Here is a 15247-nt window from a genome sequence, read left to right as displayed (position 1 = left end):
GGTGGATGATATTAATTTTAGAAGCAAGAAATCTTTTCCACTAAGTCTCTGGTTCAAGTTGACTAACTCTGTAGACAGTATTCCAAAGTCCAAGGATCTGTTGCTTCACCGGGCTCAGTCTATGTGCATTATGATTTTCAGTTGACTTCCCTAACTCCTTCTCATTCTTATCTTGAAGTTTGCAGGCTTGTCTGTCAGAAGATGAATAGGCACTTGCTTCTTGAAGAATTTTAGCTCTGAAGAAGCTTCTTAAGTTGTAAGGGCTTTCTTTGTTGGGAAACATGGCCTCACTGGCAATTTTGTCAGAATAACCAGGCTCAATTACAGTACAGTCTCAGCATAAGAGATTACAACTTACAGCTAATGTTCATTAAATTTGTAAGTAATTCAGGACCATCATTGTTGCCAGGTTCTGTAGGAGGGAATCTGTAACCAAGAGTTGACCATATTCTTCTTAAAGCTATGTCCAGATTTTTTCCCTCTGCCGTATAACATGAAACAAAGAATTTTGACTAGTGTCATTATAGTACTCATATATAACATAGATGGTCAATACTACACCTGGTAAAACTTACTAGATGTCAGGGCAGTGAAAACACCATCGAAGATACTTAGCTGGTTTATCCCTGATCAGAAACAAAGTCATGGTGGAAAGTTTGCTTCTTTGAGTGAAGTGAAACATGATATTGGTTGGATAATTCTTGGCAGAAGGACCGTGTTTTTGGCAATTGGGGTTCAGAAAGAACTAATCTACTTACAGAGTGGCCATTGCATCCGCAAGTTTGACAGTTGCTGTGGATTAGAGGACCACACAAATGTAAATTTATTAGCATGCAGATGAACAGGAACATCCTGGCGATTACTACTCAGACTCGTAGGCCTTCCCCGTCTTAACTACTCTAAGAAAGTATTGAGCAAATTTCTAGTTCAAGAATTGCTTATTGACTCCTGTAGAGCCCTAGTAGTAGCCTCAGAGCAAATGATTTTCAAACTTTCTAGACCTCTCGGTAGGTGTCTCTATTTTTCCAATGAGGGGAAATCGTCTTAAACTATGGAATTCCTTGCGCATCCACAAACTTCTGCATTTCACACTTAACCAGTTGTTGATGCATGACTGTCTCCTCCCAGTCAGGGAAGTGTCAAATATATCATGGGTTCTATCGGTAATTAATTGGAAAACAGCTGTGTCCTTGTGTCAGAAGCAGCGGTTTGTGTATTGCCCAGGGTGCAGTTCTAGAGGAATTTATTCCAACTCACTCGAAATAAGTAGAGCATTTCAAATCGTAAGAGAAATTTATAGTCTAAAACGAATTGAAATGTACTGCCCTATTCATAGCCATTTGTTGGTGGGTTCATTTACAAATATTTTTGCATGAGAATGTAAATGTGAATTTTAGGTAAAATGTAGAAGCATAGAAATCACATTTCTTGATTATATTATAAATTTCAGGGCATGTTTCTTGTATGACAAAATAGTTTTAGTGCAAAAATCAGCCTTCTAACTGGCAAAGTTTCAAATTAATTTGCAATCATTACATAAAAATGTAAATGTGAATGTTAGGTACAATGTAGAAATAAAGAAATCACATTTCTTTTCCAGTTATTGCAGTATAGATTTCAGGACATTTTATATATGACAAAATAGTTTGTTCATGAAACTTACCTGTCAGATATATATATAGCTGTATTTTCTGAAGTCCGACAGAATTTCAAAAACTTCCGGCACACGCAGTGGTCGGTCAGGTGGTTAGTACCCATTCCTGCCGCTGGGAGGCGAGTATCAGGAACCATTCCCATTTTCTATTCATATTTTTTCTGTCGCCGGTGTTGTAAACATCTGTTTGCAGCACCTTCGTCTGGATTTTGGAAACTTTAGCTACTTGAGTATCCCTTTTTGGTTTTTTTGGTTATCTGACTTTGGATTGGTGGGTAGGCACACGTTAATTCTAGATTTAATTGATTTTGGCTTTGATTTCTCTTTGAATTAAGATGTCTGGGACTAGTTCCGCTAGCACCAAGTTTTGCTCTAGGAGTGAGTGTAGAGGTAGGCTACTGAAAGCTTCAGTAGACCCACATACATTGTGTAAAAGTTGCAGGGAGCATGATTGTGTGTATGAGGACCGCTTTAAGGAGTGTGCATGTCTTTCAGATTCTGAGTGGAAGGCGTATGAGACCTATCTTAGAAACCTTGAACGTGATAGGTTAAGGAGGTCTTCCTCCAGGAGTGTCTCAGGTAAACAGGAAGTTAATGTTTTTCTTATTAACCCTCCTTCTGTAGTTGCTACTCCTAATCCTGTAGTGTTGCCTTCGGGCCCTGAAACAGTGTCTGTAGAGGGTAATGCCCTTTCTCTGATATTGGAATCGATTCGTAACTTGGAATCAAAAGTGCTTGCTTTAGAGAGCAAAAGTGAAGTGGCTAAGTGCAGTGACAGTGCCCCTTGTGTAGTGGAGGGTGCGCCAGATCGGCCTCATTTCGCCTCTAGGCTGGGACCTCTGCTGGACTCCCAGGAACACAGGGAGAGAGCATGTTGAAAGCCGAAGGAGGGTTACGAGGAACCCCCACCGATCTGACGTGCCTTCGGTAGACCTGAAGATACTCCCAGGCTGCCAAAGTGCGTGCACGTGCACGAATCCTGAAGGATTGCTTCTCATCCTCCGAAGCGTCCTCCCCGCGCAGGGGTTGGAGCTTTCGGAAGGACTCGCGCCCTATAAATAGAAGCTTTATAGAAGAGGACGCTTCACGTCCTCTCTCTCTCTCTCTCGTCATGCGTTGCAGTGAGAGTAAGAAGGCGAACGTCACCTGAACACGTGTATGTCTTTCCACCGAGAAATAGGAAAAAGAAGTCATAGTAGCAGGACGCTTTTGAGTGCGGACGTCCAAGCTTTGTTACTGTGAGAATAAGAAGGCGTCCCCTCGCCCCTCGTATTCTCACACGATCAACCTATCTCCTGAGACTGCTTCGTGCAGTCAGATTTCTCTCCGAGATGTCTCTCGCTCTTCCCTGAAGGCAGTTTCTCTCGCTTGTTTTGACGCCTGTCAGGAGCGTGACGCTTTTCTGCACGCTTCTTTTGACGCTCGGCTTGAACGGGACGCTTGGATGGACGCCAGGCGCGCGCGGGTGCACGCCAAGCGCGCGCCAGTGGACGCCGAGCGCGCGCCAGTGGACGCCGAGCGCGCGCCAGTGGACGCCGAGCGCGTGCCAGTGGACACTGAGCGCGCCCCAGTGGACGCCGAGCGCGCGCCAGTGGACGCCGAGTGCGCCCCAGTGGACGCCGAGCGTGCGCCAGTGGACGCCAGGAGCGCGCCAGCGCACGCCAGGTGTGTTGCCTGGCTGAATGTTTCTGTTGAACTCTTCAAGCTCTTGTTTCAGATTTGGGCCTAAAGATTTTTTACCTCTACCTTCGGTGATCCCTTCTACCTCACCTGCAAAGAATCTGAAGTAAGCAGTGCTTCGGAGGAAGCTTAAAGTGAACAGGCAACTTCGTCTTTGAAACCCAGCAAGACCACGGGTTTCGTGAATTCAAGAGGTCTCTGTCAATTAATATTGCTTTTCGCAAAGTCCAGGATTGGATGGAGTTAAGGAAAGCTCAAGGGAAGATCTCTTTTGCTCTACCGCAGTCAAGACTTTGCGGTAAGGCAGCTACGGGGTATGTAAAGCTCGACGTCCTGCACGTCATGACGCTCGACAACGTTCAGTAGGATTCTTGCAAGGCACTCATCAAGAGGACGCTCTTCAGGAAAGCGCAAGACAGGACTTCCTTTGCCATACTGCCAATAAATTTAAGCGTTAGCAGGCATTCGTTGTGATACGGGAGAGGAAGCTGGTTGGAGAGTTCCTTCCTCTTCCCAGGATAATTTTGCAAGCCTTTTAGTCCATCTGAAAGGGCTTTTCAGATGATAGATTTTGTTAGTTCCTAGTTCGGGACTACGCTGCCAAAGTTGAACATCGGGGTCCTACCTGCCGTAAGCCCAGTCTCTCAACAGGATTCTTGCCCCTTCCTCGATTGATACGGGAATCGGAAAAATAATATGCTCGACTTCCTGGAATACGTTTTGTCAATTCAGTGACTTTCCCCCATTGACAATATACTATCGTTTTGTCAAGTAAGTGGGTACCCCTCATTGACAAAATAACTCTTTGTCCCATAAATGGGTTAGTTCTCATTGACAAACATCTCAATAACTTTATATTGTGTAAGCGGATAAGCTCTTATTGACAAGATTCGGAAGAGCTCTCATTCATCAATCGCAGACTCGTACAAGAAATAGACTTGTAGACTACGTCAATGAACGCTTATGTCCAATAACATAAGAAGGTTGAGCTGTCCGCTTCGATTCTCTACGATTTGTTCATGAAACTTGCCTGTCAGATATGTATGTAGCTATATTTCCGAATTCAGCTATAGATATATCTGCCAGGTAAGTATGAACAAACTTTATTGTATCATAACAATATCATATTTTGCCTTGCGTTATTTTACTACTGGTTGGTTCAAGTCATATACGCATGCTGTAGTTACCTCTACGGATGGCAACCGAGAGGTTTATTATTTTAAAGGCATTTAATCGGTACTCCCTGCAGCCTTCCAGGAGTTTCCGATTTATCTTTTACCGTTTTATGGTAGTGTTATGACAACACAAACACAGCTCTATATTTAGCGTTTTCTGTTTCGCTTAAATGTACCAGCTTGAGAGTCTCTTTCTGCTCAAAAAATAACAGACCTATTCCTTCGTAGAATAGAGTAGCTGGCAACCCAGGCATAAGGGTAAGAGACGACGAACGTAAGCTGCTGTCACTGTACTCCAACCGAGCCAGTACCAGCTAGTTCGCTGTCATGCCCGGTTGGTTATGTCTCTCTCTCCTGCGGGATTGACTGACTAACAGTATCTCTGCACGGGCGGTTACGTCTCTCTCTCCTGCGGGATTGACGGACTAACTGTATCTCTGCCCTACAATCACGGACTTTAGCCTAAGATTGAGGGGATTTCTAACATGCATGAATAAACATTGCCTTCGTTTTGCGTAACTATGTTCAACAGAGATATCTCTTTCTTCTTTCGGTGCTCGTTACCGCACTGTAAGGACTACGAGCCTACCGCGACATTGCACTATTATATGCTCTCCTGCGTAGGTAAAGCACAGCCTTATTAGGGAAGTAAGCATGCTCGGTGAGGGAATGGATAAGCCTGCTGGGGACCATTTCCTTCCTGAAGAAGTTTGTTTCCCTGAATAGACTGCAATTCAGACCTCTACAGTTTTTTCTTAACGGAAAACTGAAATATTATCCAAGATGTAGAAATGATTCTGAACATCTCTCAGTGCTTCAAGTATCACCTGAGGTGATAGCGAGAAGGTGCCAGGCATCTGGAGAGGGTTTCAGATGTCCTGGCACATAATCTGAAAGAATGAAGCAATTCGGTCGTCCCTCCAGTCCTCGAAGAACGAGTTTTTTGGAACCTGTGGTCCAGATCAACTCGGACAAATCCACAGCTCTCTCATATCTTAAGAAGTATCATCTCTCGGTCCCTGTTTGAGTTTACGAGAAAGAGCCTATTATGACAGCAGGCATAGAACGTAACGATCCTCAAGAGGTTCGTTACAGGATTGCAAAAAGTCCGTACGAATCTTCTCGATCGACGGCAGCAGCTACTGACTTCCGAGTGGAATCTTTGATTAGAAGTATGTTGAGAGTTGTGGAGACTTTAGGGACGTCCTTTCATACATCTCTTCGCTATATTGAGGACGAAGAGGCTTCATCTACTCTGCTCCCTTATTCTCGATCCGGGAGCGGTAGCATTACACGCCATCCTATGGTATTGAACGGGGATGGATGTTTAGTCTCTTTTCCCTTTTTTTCAAACTCTAAGGAAGTGTAATAAGATGATTTATGACGTCACAGGGAGTGACAATGATGCTGATCGCCCCATGTTGGCCTTCAAGATCCTGGATTCACAGAGGTCATGTCCTTCCTAGTTCACTTTCCAAGGACCTTTTCCGAGAGAGTCGGTCTACTCTAACAGCCCCACTTCGAAAGGTACCTATAAACCTCTCCGCTCTGAGTCTGACTACGTTCAGACTATTGAGATGTTGACAGGAATAAGATTACCATCTTCCCTTTCCGTCTGAAGAATGGGATAAGCTGGCAGTCACAACTATTAAAGAATACGCAAATATGTTGTTGACGGCCTTTGGGCTCAGAGATTTGCATCTGTCAAACAACAAAGCCCTTTGCGATCTTTGAGGTCTGTGGAATCTCGAAACTCGCTCACCATCTACTTTTTGTCTCACCTATTTTCTCGGAGTCAGACACTCGTGCAAGATCAGAAGCTCGAGTCAGGAGTTGCTTATGAGTTGATTCGCTTACGACGTTGGGTTGCGTTGATACACCCCCAAGGTTTGCTTAGCTTGAATCGCCCAGGCAGTCCAGACACTCATCCTTCAGCGAAGAATAGTGCCTTATAGTCTTCAGGGTACAGCCTTGCTGTCCTTGATTCATCTGACTAGTCACCTGGTCGGTCACCTGACTTTAGTACAGACAGACTGACTGTGCATGTCCAGATCAAAGCTTTCAATATGGAACTTAGACGTAGTCTGAAGTTCTTGATGTCAAAGCATTTTGAACCTCTCCTTTCTGTTAACTTATTGCACGTGACCAGAAAGGCCTATTTTCTAACCACTCTAGATACGACAAAGAGGGTTAGTGAGGTTTTAAGCCATCGTCAGACGTTTTGGCTTTAGAGAACACAATGCGGTGTGTTCTCTAAACCTTCCGTTGTGGCCTAAGAATGGAAACCCGTCTAGTCCTTGGGCCAGGAGCTTGGAATCAAGGGATGGCACAAGTTACTGGGCAAGAGCCAGAGAGAGTCCTGTGCTCTGTCGGGTTTCTCAAGTTTTACCTACATAAAACTAAAGAAAGTCGAAGTCCTTCGGACAGTCTGCAGTGTTCCGAAAAAGACCAGACTTGCCCATATCTAAGAACACCCTGGCTTTATTGTTAAGGAGTTCTTTCAAAAAGGCTCTTTCATTGTGTTTGCACAAAAATTTGAAATCTTTTGATCTGAATGCTCACAAGGTGAGGGCGCTGCCTCGGAAGCATTTCAACAGAGCATGGCACTCAGTAACATCCTGAGTACCACGTTTTAGCGAAGCAACTCTGTGTTCGCTTCACACTTCCTGCGGGATGTGAAGACAGCATATGAGATATGCTGCTCGCTAGGGCCATACGTGTCTGCAGACACAATCTTGGGGGCAAGAAGTTCCACTCATCCTATCCTGTAGAAAATGGTTAGGAAGAGCTCTTAGTCAAGTTGTTGAGTCGCCGCCAATGGCGGACTTCTTAACTCTTAAGCCTTAGTTAAAACACCTTAACTTTGGCTAGGTTGGTCAGGTGGTGATATATATACATATATATATATATATATATATATATATATATATATATATATATATATATATATATATATATATATATATATATATATATATATATATATATATATATATATATATATATATATATATATATATATATATATATTTATATATAGTATATATATTTATTTTTCTTCTTAGCCCTCATGGTATGGTCAATATGGTCTAGTCACATTGTGGTCATGCCCCCGTTGACAGATCATCTGGAGTGCACCAGCTATATAGGTCTCTACCTCGCTGGCAACTCTAGTAAAGCAGAAGCAGACTTGGGTGACAGTAATCACGAAGTCAGCTATGCTAACAGGTGGAACCAAGATTTAATCATCTGCACGCAATTTGTTTCCCAAAATCCTTCTATTCTGTCCCTTCCCACCTCCAATGGTGGGATTCAGCTATATATATATCTGACAGGTAAGTTTCATGAACAAAATGATATTGTTATGATACAATAAAGTTTGTTCATACTTACCTGGCAGATATATATAATCAAGTACCCACCCACCTCCCCTCAGGGGACAGTGGGAATAAAAATATGAATAGAAAATGGGAATGGTTCCTGATACCCTGCCTCCCAGCGGTGGGAATGGGTACTAACCACCTGGCCGACCACTGCGTGTGCCGGAAGTTTTTGAAATTCTGTCGGACTTCAGAAAATACAGCTATATATATATCTGCCAGGTAAGTATGAACAAATTTTATTGTATCATAACAATATCATTTTTGGCATTTTCTCAAAATTTAGTTTAAAAAAAAAAGTTCTTAGAACCCCAAGAAGATTGAAATGAAGTCGATAAAACTTTTACAGAGTGTAGTATCACTATATACGTACTATATCATTATTTGCACAGAGCTAAACTGATTTTTGAGTGAAGCTTATTTTTTTTTTGCATGTCATAATTTTTTTTCAAAAGCAAAAAGAATTCTCTAATTTTTAACTGATTCTATGCCAAAATTTCATTATAAGTTGAAGAATAAGTAGTAAAAATTTGAAGCAAATCCCCTCAATCATAAGGAAGTTATGGCATCACCGTGCCCATTAATGATGCTTTAATGAAAACTTTTCTATTCTTAGTTACAACTGAGAGAGTGAGGGGGCTACAAGCTGTCAGTTAAGGCAGGCTTTTCTAAAGACAAGGCAGTTCTTTTCTTTTTGCCTTATTTGTTCTAAGAATGGTTTTAGGGCCAGGCCCATACCTACAACAGTGTCTTTTTCTAGTAAGAACTTTAAAAATTTGTCTGAATCACACTAAAGTTATTAATATTAAAACTGATATAAAAAATCTGTAAAGTTCAGAAACCAGAGCTTCCAGTGATTACGAATGTAATGCCCTTTTCATCAAGTCTTTCCTTAATAGTACGTCAGCTAGGGAAGTTCTGTTGGAATTTTGAGGGCCAGAAATTTTGTTTGTTCAGACAATTTCTACTGTCAGTAGTGAGTAAAAAAAAATGGTCACATGGTCTGACCAGTGGTATTTTTTTAGAAATGTCTGCCATGTTTGAATTTCAAGGAAATTGTTTTGAAAATTAATATACTTGTAATACCAGGGTGTAGCATGTCATTTTGTATGTTTTCCCGTATGCCGAGTTCAATAAAATTATAAAAAGAACTCTAAAATTGATAGCAAATATAATGTTGTGTTGTGCAGTTTTTTCACATTACTTTTCAACATTTAAACATAAATGCATTCCTTTACACTTGCAAAATGGACAACAATGGATTTTAGCAATTCTGCAAGGACAAACAGCAGATCATGCACATATCCAACAGGTGTAAGGTGATACAAATTCAGGAGGTTGACAAGTTCTGTTGTTATGATAGGCTTAAATTTCCATCTTTTGTTTACCCATATTTCAGAGGTTCCAGTAGGGAATGGTTCTCCAGCACATTCCTCCATATGTAGCACTGAAGGTATGCATGCTTGATGTAAAACATCATTGTTGCTGATGGGGGACAATGTTTAGAAAAGTGCAGCTTTGATGAACCAAGTACCTAATGATCCACAGTTCCTTCAGGCCACCATTTTTGATAACTCATTTTAAAGTGGTATAGTGCAGAGATCATGGCATCCGTATCAGCCAAAGCAATTATGACTTTTTCAACAAAGTCTGTTGACACAGTTTTCTGTCTGTTTCATAGTCCTATCATCAGCTTCCTCACACTCACATTGTAGTGATGGTATCCAAGTTGCAGGATCATTTGTCAATTTCGTGCACATCTTTGGCTTCACTTTATGGCCTCCTCCCAAATACATGGGGTTTTTGTGGTTTCTTTACTTTACAAGCTACTCTATAAACAGTTCTTGGAAAAGCTTTTTGTTCTGGATTGAGGCCCAAAAAGTTTCCATTTTAAGAGGAAGAGGTGTACTCGGACTGTTAGGTGCTACATCAATAGGATCCACTTTTTTCCTCCTGAACCGTTCCCAGTGCTTTAGACTTTTCTCTTCATACAAATAAAAAACAATATCAATACATGAGCTGCCCTCTGAAAATCTCACAAACTTTCTTCATAAGTTGTCAATGTAATCTTCAAAGGTATTATATTTTAGCACGTTAACATACAATAGTATTTGTGCATATGCCATGAAATCAATTATTATAGCTGTGTTCTCCTGTGATGCCGGATGAATAGCCATTATGTATTTTATCTTTTCTAAAAATTTACTTTCAAGTTCTTTACTCAGCTGTGCGTTTTCTTGCTTATTAAAAAATCCATCAGATGTCAGGTAGTAAGATGTGGATGTGAGTTCATACCCCAGTAATGTTTCTGCGTTGAAGCCTCTGGAACGTGCTATTTCTATCCATCGTAACATATCACTTGTTTCCTTCAGTGCACACTCAAGTTGTAGACTTAATTTCTGTTTTTTAGGAAAGATTTTGTGAATGGGATCTAGAAGGCTTTTTGATTTTTCAGTCCGTATTTTCTTTACAAAGGTTTGGTAAGCAGTCTCACCTTTTTTGTGGACATGTAGTACGTATATACTCACATACATTTGGATCCGTTTTTGTCCTAGTTATGAGATTAGATATGCCACAACTTTCAGTCCTCAAAAAGGGATTTCCTCTCTCAAGCACAAAGAGTGACATACTTGAAATACACTGTTGGTCTTGAATTGTTAGTGACTTGGAGAACTCTTGATGGAGAGCAAGCTTCATCCAGACCACAAATTGTTCTCAAGAAATTGGTTAGGCTCTCTTTTTCTTGACTGATTAGGCCATGCTTTGTCATGGCATCTTTTTGTCTTGTAATTCCAACTATTCCTCCAGATCTCTTTGCTGGTTTATTGTAGTGTTGTTCTAAAGCTTGATCCAGGGCAACACTGCTGATTCTTTTGCTGGAATGTTGAACTTTAAAATGACCATGTTTAAAGTCATATATCAGTGGGTGATTTTCTTTGAGTTCCAAGCAATCATCATAATATAAAGTAGACCAACATGCATAATTTGTTCTGTCAAAGGAAAAGAACTGGTAAACACTCCCTTATGGTGCATACATGCAAATCCCAGTTATTTTCTCTCGCCTCGAATTAGGTCTCTAAGAACTGTACAAGTGTAGACACAAACCAGTCTCAGTACCAGAACAGTCACTCTCCTTCACACATGTTCTCTGAATTCCTCAAAATCTGTTTGGATATCACTCCAGTTGTTGAGTGCAATTTTGGTTTCATTTGATAAATATCGATCTACATTCACTGATAACTACAGACGTTTGATGACTGAAAAAAATGCAGAGTACTTAGCTTTATCACACTGATCCAGGAATGCTCTCCACTGAAGTGTTTGCATGACTTTACACAACATTCCAATTACTATGACTGCCTGAGCATAATGGTTGCCATTTAAAGCACTCCCTGCTGAACCTGCACCCATTGTTTCAATCTCGACAATGATTTCAGAAGCCCCACTGTTTCTAAGGTACAGTCCGATGCATGGCAGCATCACTTTTTGCAGGTGAAATCCACCAAGACCAAGAAATATGTTGGAAAACTTTTCTGGATGAATAAGCTGTATTTCTTTAGCTATGTGATATACTCTCTCATCACACCACAAAGAACCCTCTTGAAGATTTAGCTGATGCATCACATCTTGGAAGTTTACCACTGATGTTTAAATTGAATCATACTGTGTTGCAGGATACGGCTGGATTAGAGTAAATCCAGTAAATGTTTGATAAGATGGATGGCTAGCCAATGCACTCATAAAAGCATTTCTTGATGGTACTTCTACTTCTTCAGGGAATTTGAGCTGAGGTACATTTGAATCTTTAAGAAATTGTGTGAGAAACCATACAAGATCCAAACTGTCATGTTTTCCATGCATACCTGACTTTGTATCTTCTTCTCTATCAAAATTATCCATAGCACTACACACAAGGATCTCAGGTTTAATTGAAGGTGGTACATAATGGGACATGGTGTCCTTCCACCCTGATGATGGTTCTATTTGCTAGCATCTGGTCTTGGCGTAAGACATCATTGTGGCTGCACCAAAGTCCTTGACAGTTGAACATCGTATTGAGCGTTTTTTATATGTACTTAAATTGTCAATAGATTGAGCATTGGCATTATGTCATTGTGTTTTTTAAGCCATTGTGAATTATGAAATAAGTAACCTAAAACAAGGCATAACATCTACGTAGAGTAGTTGCTGATTTGATGAATGATGGTACTAATGCCTGTAGGAACTTGTCCCACAGCTTTGGCCAACATTGTTTATAATCAGTTTCAGCTTTTGTTAGGTCATTTGCATCATGAAATTTTTCACCTAATTTGAAGTCAGTTTTTAGCCTCTTCATGGGGTATGGCAGCACAATTTTTAATAGCATCACAAGATTGAACTTTATCTACAACCAAACCATAGTCAACTTTAGATGCATAGACAACCTGGGAAAGTGGCTTTTCCCTTGGGTATGCAAAACATACATTATCACCATACACTTCAATGATTACAGACTTGATTTCTTTGTTTAATATTGTAAGTGTAGGATTTTGTTTCATAAATTCATCACGAAGATCAGTTAGTGTATAACCCTTCGTCTGAAAATTCATATTTTGAACAAATTTTTTTATCTCTTCATGGTCTCTTTGAACAGGAACATTTTCACTCTCCTTTGGTGTTTTGAACTTATTAATGTATGGTTTCATGCAATTATTATTGTATATTATATCTGCAGCAAGCACACTTGATATGTCATTCAAAGTAGAAGTTCTTTCAAAAACATCATCTAGAAAAAACCTCGTTGCATCCAGAAATTCTTGTGCTCTTCCAAACTCACAATGCAGAAAAGTTGTCTCAATTTTATGGTTTGATTGGTTGCAATAATACATACTGATGGCAGTTCTGATTTACTTAATCTTGGAGTACGTTTTCTAGCTTGCATATTCTCGGTGTCTTTTTAAGTTTCTTGTGCTGGGGTTTGATTCAATGGTTTGGTTATTGTTTTTGATTGTAATATGTAGGGCCTGTAACATGTCATGTGGTAAAAAAAAGGATTCTCTCTCTCTACAACTATATCTTAACTTAGCACTCACTTTTCTTGCTTGTTGTCAGCCAGAGTCTGTCCCATACAAGTTTTCTTGCTCTTTTGACTGGCATAAAACAGATACAAGCTTTTTCAGATTCTTTCATTTTCTTCTTCGGAGGAGATCATACCAATTCCACTGCCTCCTTGTTTTTATTTGATTCTGTTGTCAATTGATCAGCAGCCACACATTACCTTGGGGAAAGAAAAAAATATTAACTTGTATCACATTCCAAAAAATAAGATAACTATATGTATATGGGTACTATACATATACACTAAAAACTAAAAAAAAAAAAAAAAAAAAAAAGTGCTATCAATTTTAGAGTTCATTTTAGGCTTTTATTGAACTCAGCATATGGAATACATATTAAATGATATTCCAAGCGTATTCATTTTCAAAAAATAATTCCATGAACAATCAAGATGGCGGACATTTCTCAAAAATTACCACTGATCAGACCGTGTGACCAACTTTTTTATATTCACAGTTGATAGTAGAAACTGTCTAAACAAACAAAATTTCTGGCTCTCAAAATTCCAACAGAACTTCCCTAGCTCCTAGACTATGAGGTCTCTCATACTAATATGTATCCTTAAAGGAAGGTAAAGCCACTTGATAAGGGAGGTGTGGCTCCTGCTTTTAAATTTGGAAAGAAGTTATCTTTGGGTAAGTCATTGAAGTCACTCAGTGGGATGATAGTTTTGTATTTTCTATGATATATCTTCATGGCACAGAGATTCAGTACAATTATTGCAGAGCATTGGCTCCTCTGGTTTTTGCAGGATATAGGTCGCTTGGTTTGTTTTTCCTGAATCATTTGGTAGTCTTTTCTGCCTACTCCTTTTTAAGACTGGGTTGTAGTTTTTGGAAAAATTGGAGGTACTAAATGTTGAGTATATAGGCAGTGTACGTTCTTGTGTGTCAGTACCTGTTTGTTATCCATCATTGGCTCTGCAGGGTTTTGGCATAGTAACCCTACTTCTCCTGCTGAAGGGGCACCCTCTAATCTCTTTCATGATGAGGTTTTCAAACCTGAGTGACAATCCTCACAAGGCAGTAGTAATAGCTGATTAATTGAATTCATTAGGTAAACAAACCCTTTTGTAAATAATTTCTTTTTACTAAGTAGTCCTTTTTTTTTTTTTAACTACTACTTACCTCTTCATTATATAATGTGCCCTCCCTACCTCCCCACATTCAAAAGTGTACAGAAGTAGACTGACCGGCTATGAGTATTCGTACCTATTGGTCCCTTGGTGGGGAGTGGGGGAAATAGATGGAATAATAAGTATATTTATATTTAGGTTTTTTTTAATAAAATGGTATTTTAAAGTTTGCTGATGAGGGTGGCCATCTTTGGGATATTAGTCTTTCCACTCATTATCAGCATTATGTTTTCCATTGTTTTTTCATTAAGGACCATAGTAAATTTTGACTCTATATTTTTTAACAAACCAGACCATCAGTTAATTACTAGATCCAGATTGTTCATGCTTTATATGCTTCCATTTTAGAGCTGTAATGATAAATAGAACAGTGCTGTTCCAATCTTAGAAACCCATTTCCAATAAATTTTTGTCTCTGAGTCACAGAAGAATGCTTTTTGGTTCAAAATATTCAGTTTTAAGTTGTATATTCATTCAAGTTGTAAATTCATTCAAGTTTTTATATGTGATAAGTTTCATATTCTTTTAGGTGCTGGAAGCAGATGGAGGAGTTATGTCTGCATGTGTAAATGCTTCAACTTTAGCTTTAATACATGCAGGAGTAGAACTAGTTGATTATGTGGTATCTTGTACTGCATCTATGCACAAGCAAACACCAGTTTTGGATGTCACCCATCAAGAAACAGTTACTGGCTGTGAGCTAACCATATCATTCCTTCCAAACAAGGAACAAATTATTTCTATGGATACATCACATCCTTTGCATCAAGATCAGTTTGAACCTGTAATGGATCTTGCCATTGTTGGTTGTCACCAAGTGTATGATAATATGCATCAAGAAGTTGAAGCCTACTTACAGGATAAACATGCAATTATGTCTCATAGATAAACCTTAATAAATGGATACATTTATACTTAACCTTTCATTTCATCTGTTAGAGCTGCAAAATAACCCTATGGCCAGTTATGAACGGGTTGCTAGGTAGTACAGAAGTCACCATTACTGGTGTCATTTGATTTTTTTGAAGACTACCAATATTGTAGAATCCAAAAAGTAAGGTTAAAAGTGTTTTAACAACTGAGACTTAAGTTTTAGTCACCTGATAATACTTAAGTTCTTACTGTT

General features: G+C 39.6%; 1 protein-coding gene across 2 annotated transcripts in view; it reads left to right on the top strand.

Annotated features, from left to right (window-relative positions):
- Positions 1–15033, top strand: part of LOC135196945 (exosome complex component RRP41-like) — a 58351-nt gene extending 43318 nt beyond the window's left edge. For both annotated transcript variants that reach the window (XM_064223790.1, XM_064223791.1), the window contains exon 4: positions 14651–15033. In XM_064223790.1, coding sequence (XP_064079860.1) covers positions 14651–15010 — 360 coding nt within the window. In that variant the 3' untranslated portion in view covers positions 15011–15033. The remainder of the gene's footprint in view (positions 1–14650) is intronic.
- Positions 15034–15247: the final 214 nt, after the last annotated feature.

Source organism: Macrobrachium nipponense, chromosome 18, assembly GCF_015104395.2.
Source record: "Macrobrachium nipponense isolate FS-2020 chromosome 18, ASM1510439v2, whole genome shotgun sequence".
Classification (NCBI taxonomy): domain Eukaryota; kingdom Metazoa; phylum Arthropoda; class Malacostraca; order Decapoda; family Palaemonidae; genus Macrobrachium; species Macrobrachium nipponense.
Note: the sequence above shows the minus strand (reverse complement) of the source record. Positions and strands in the feature narration are given on the sequence as shown.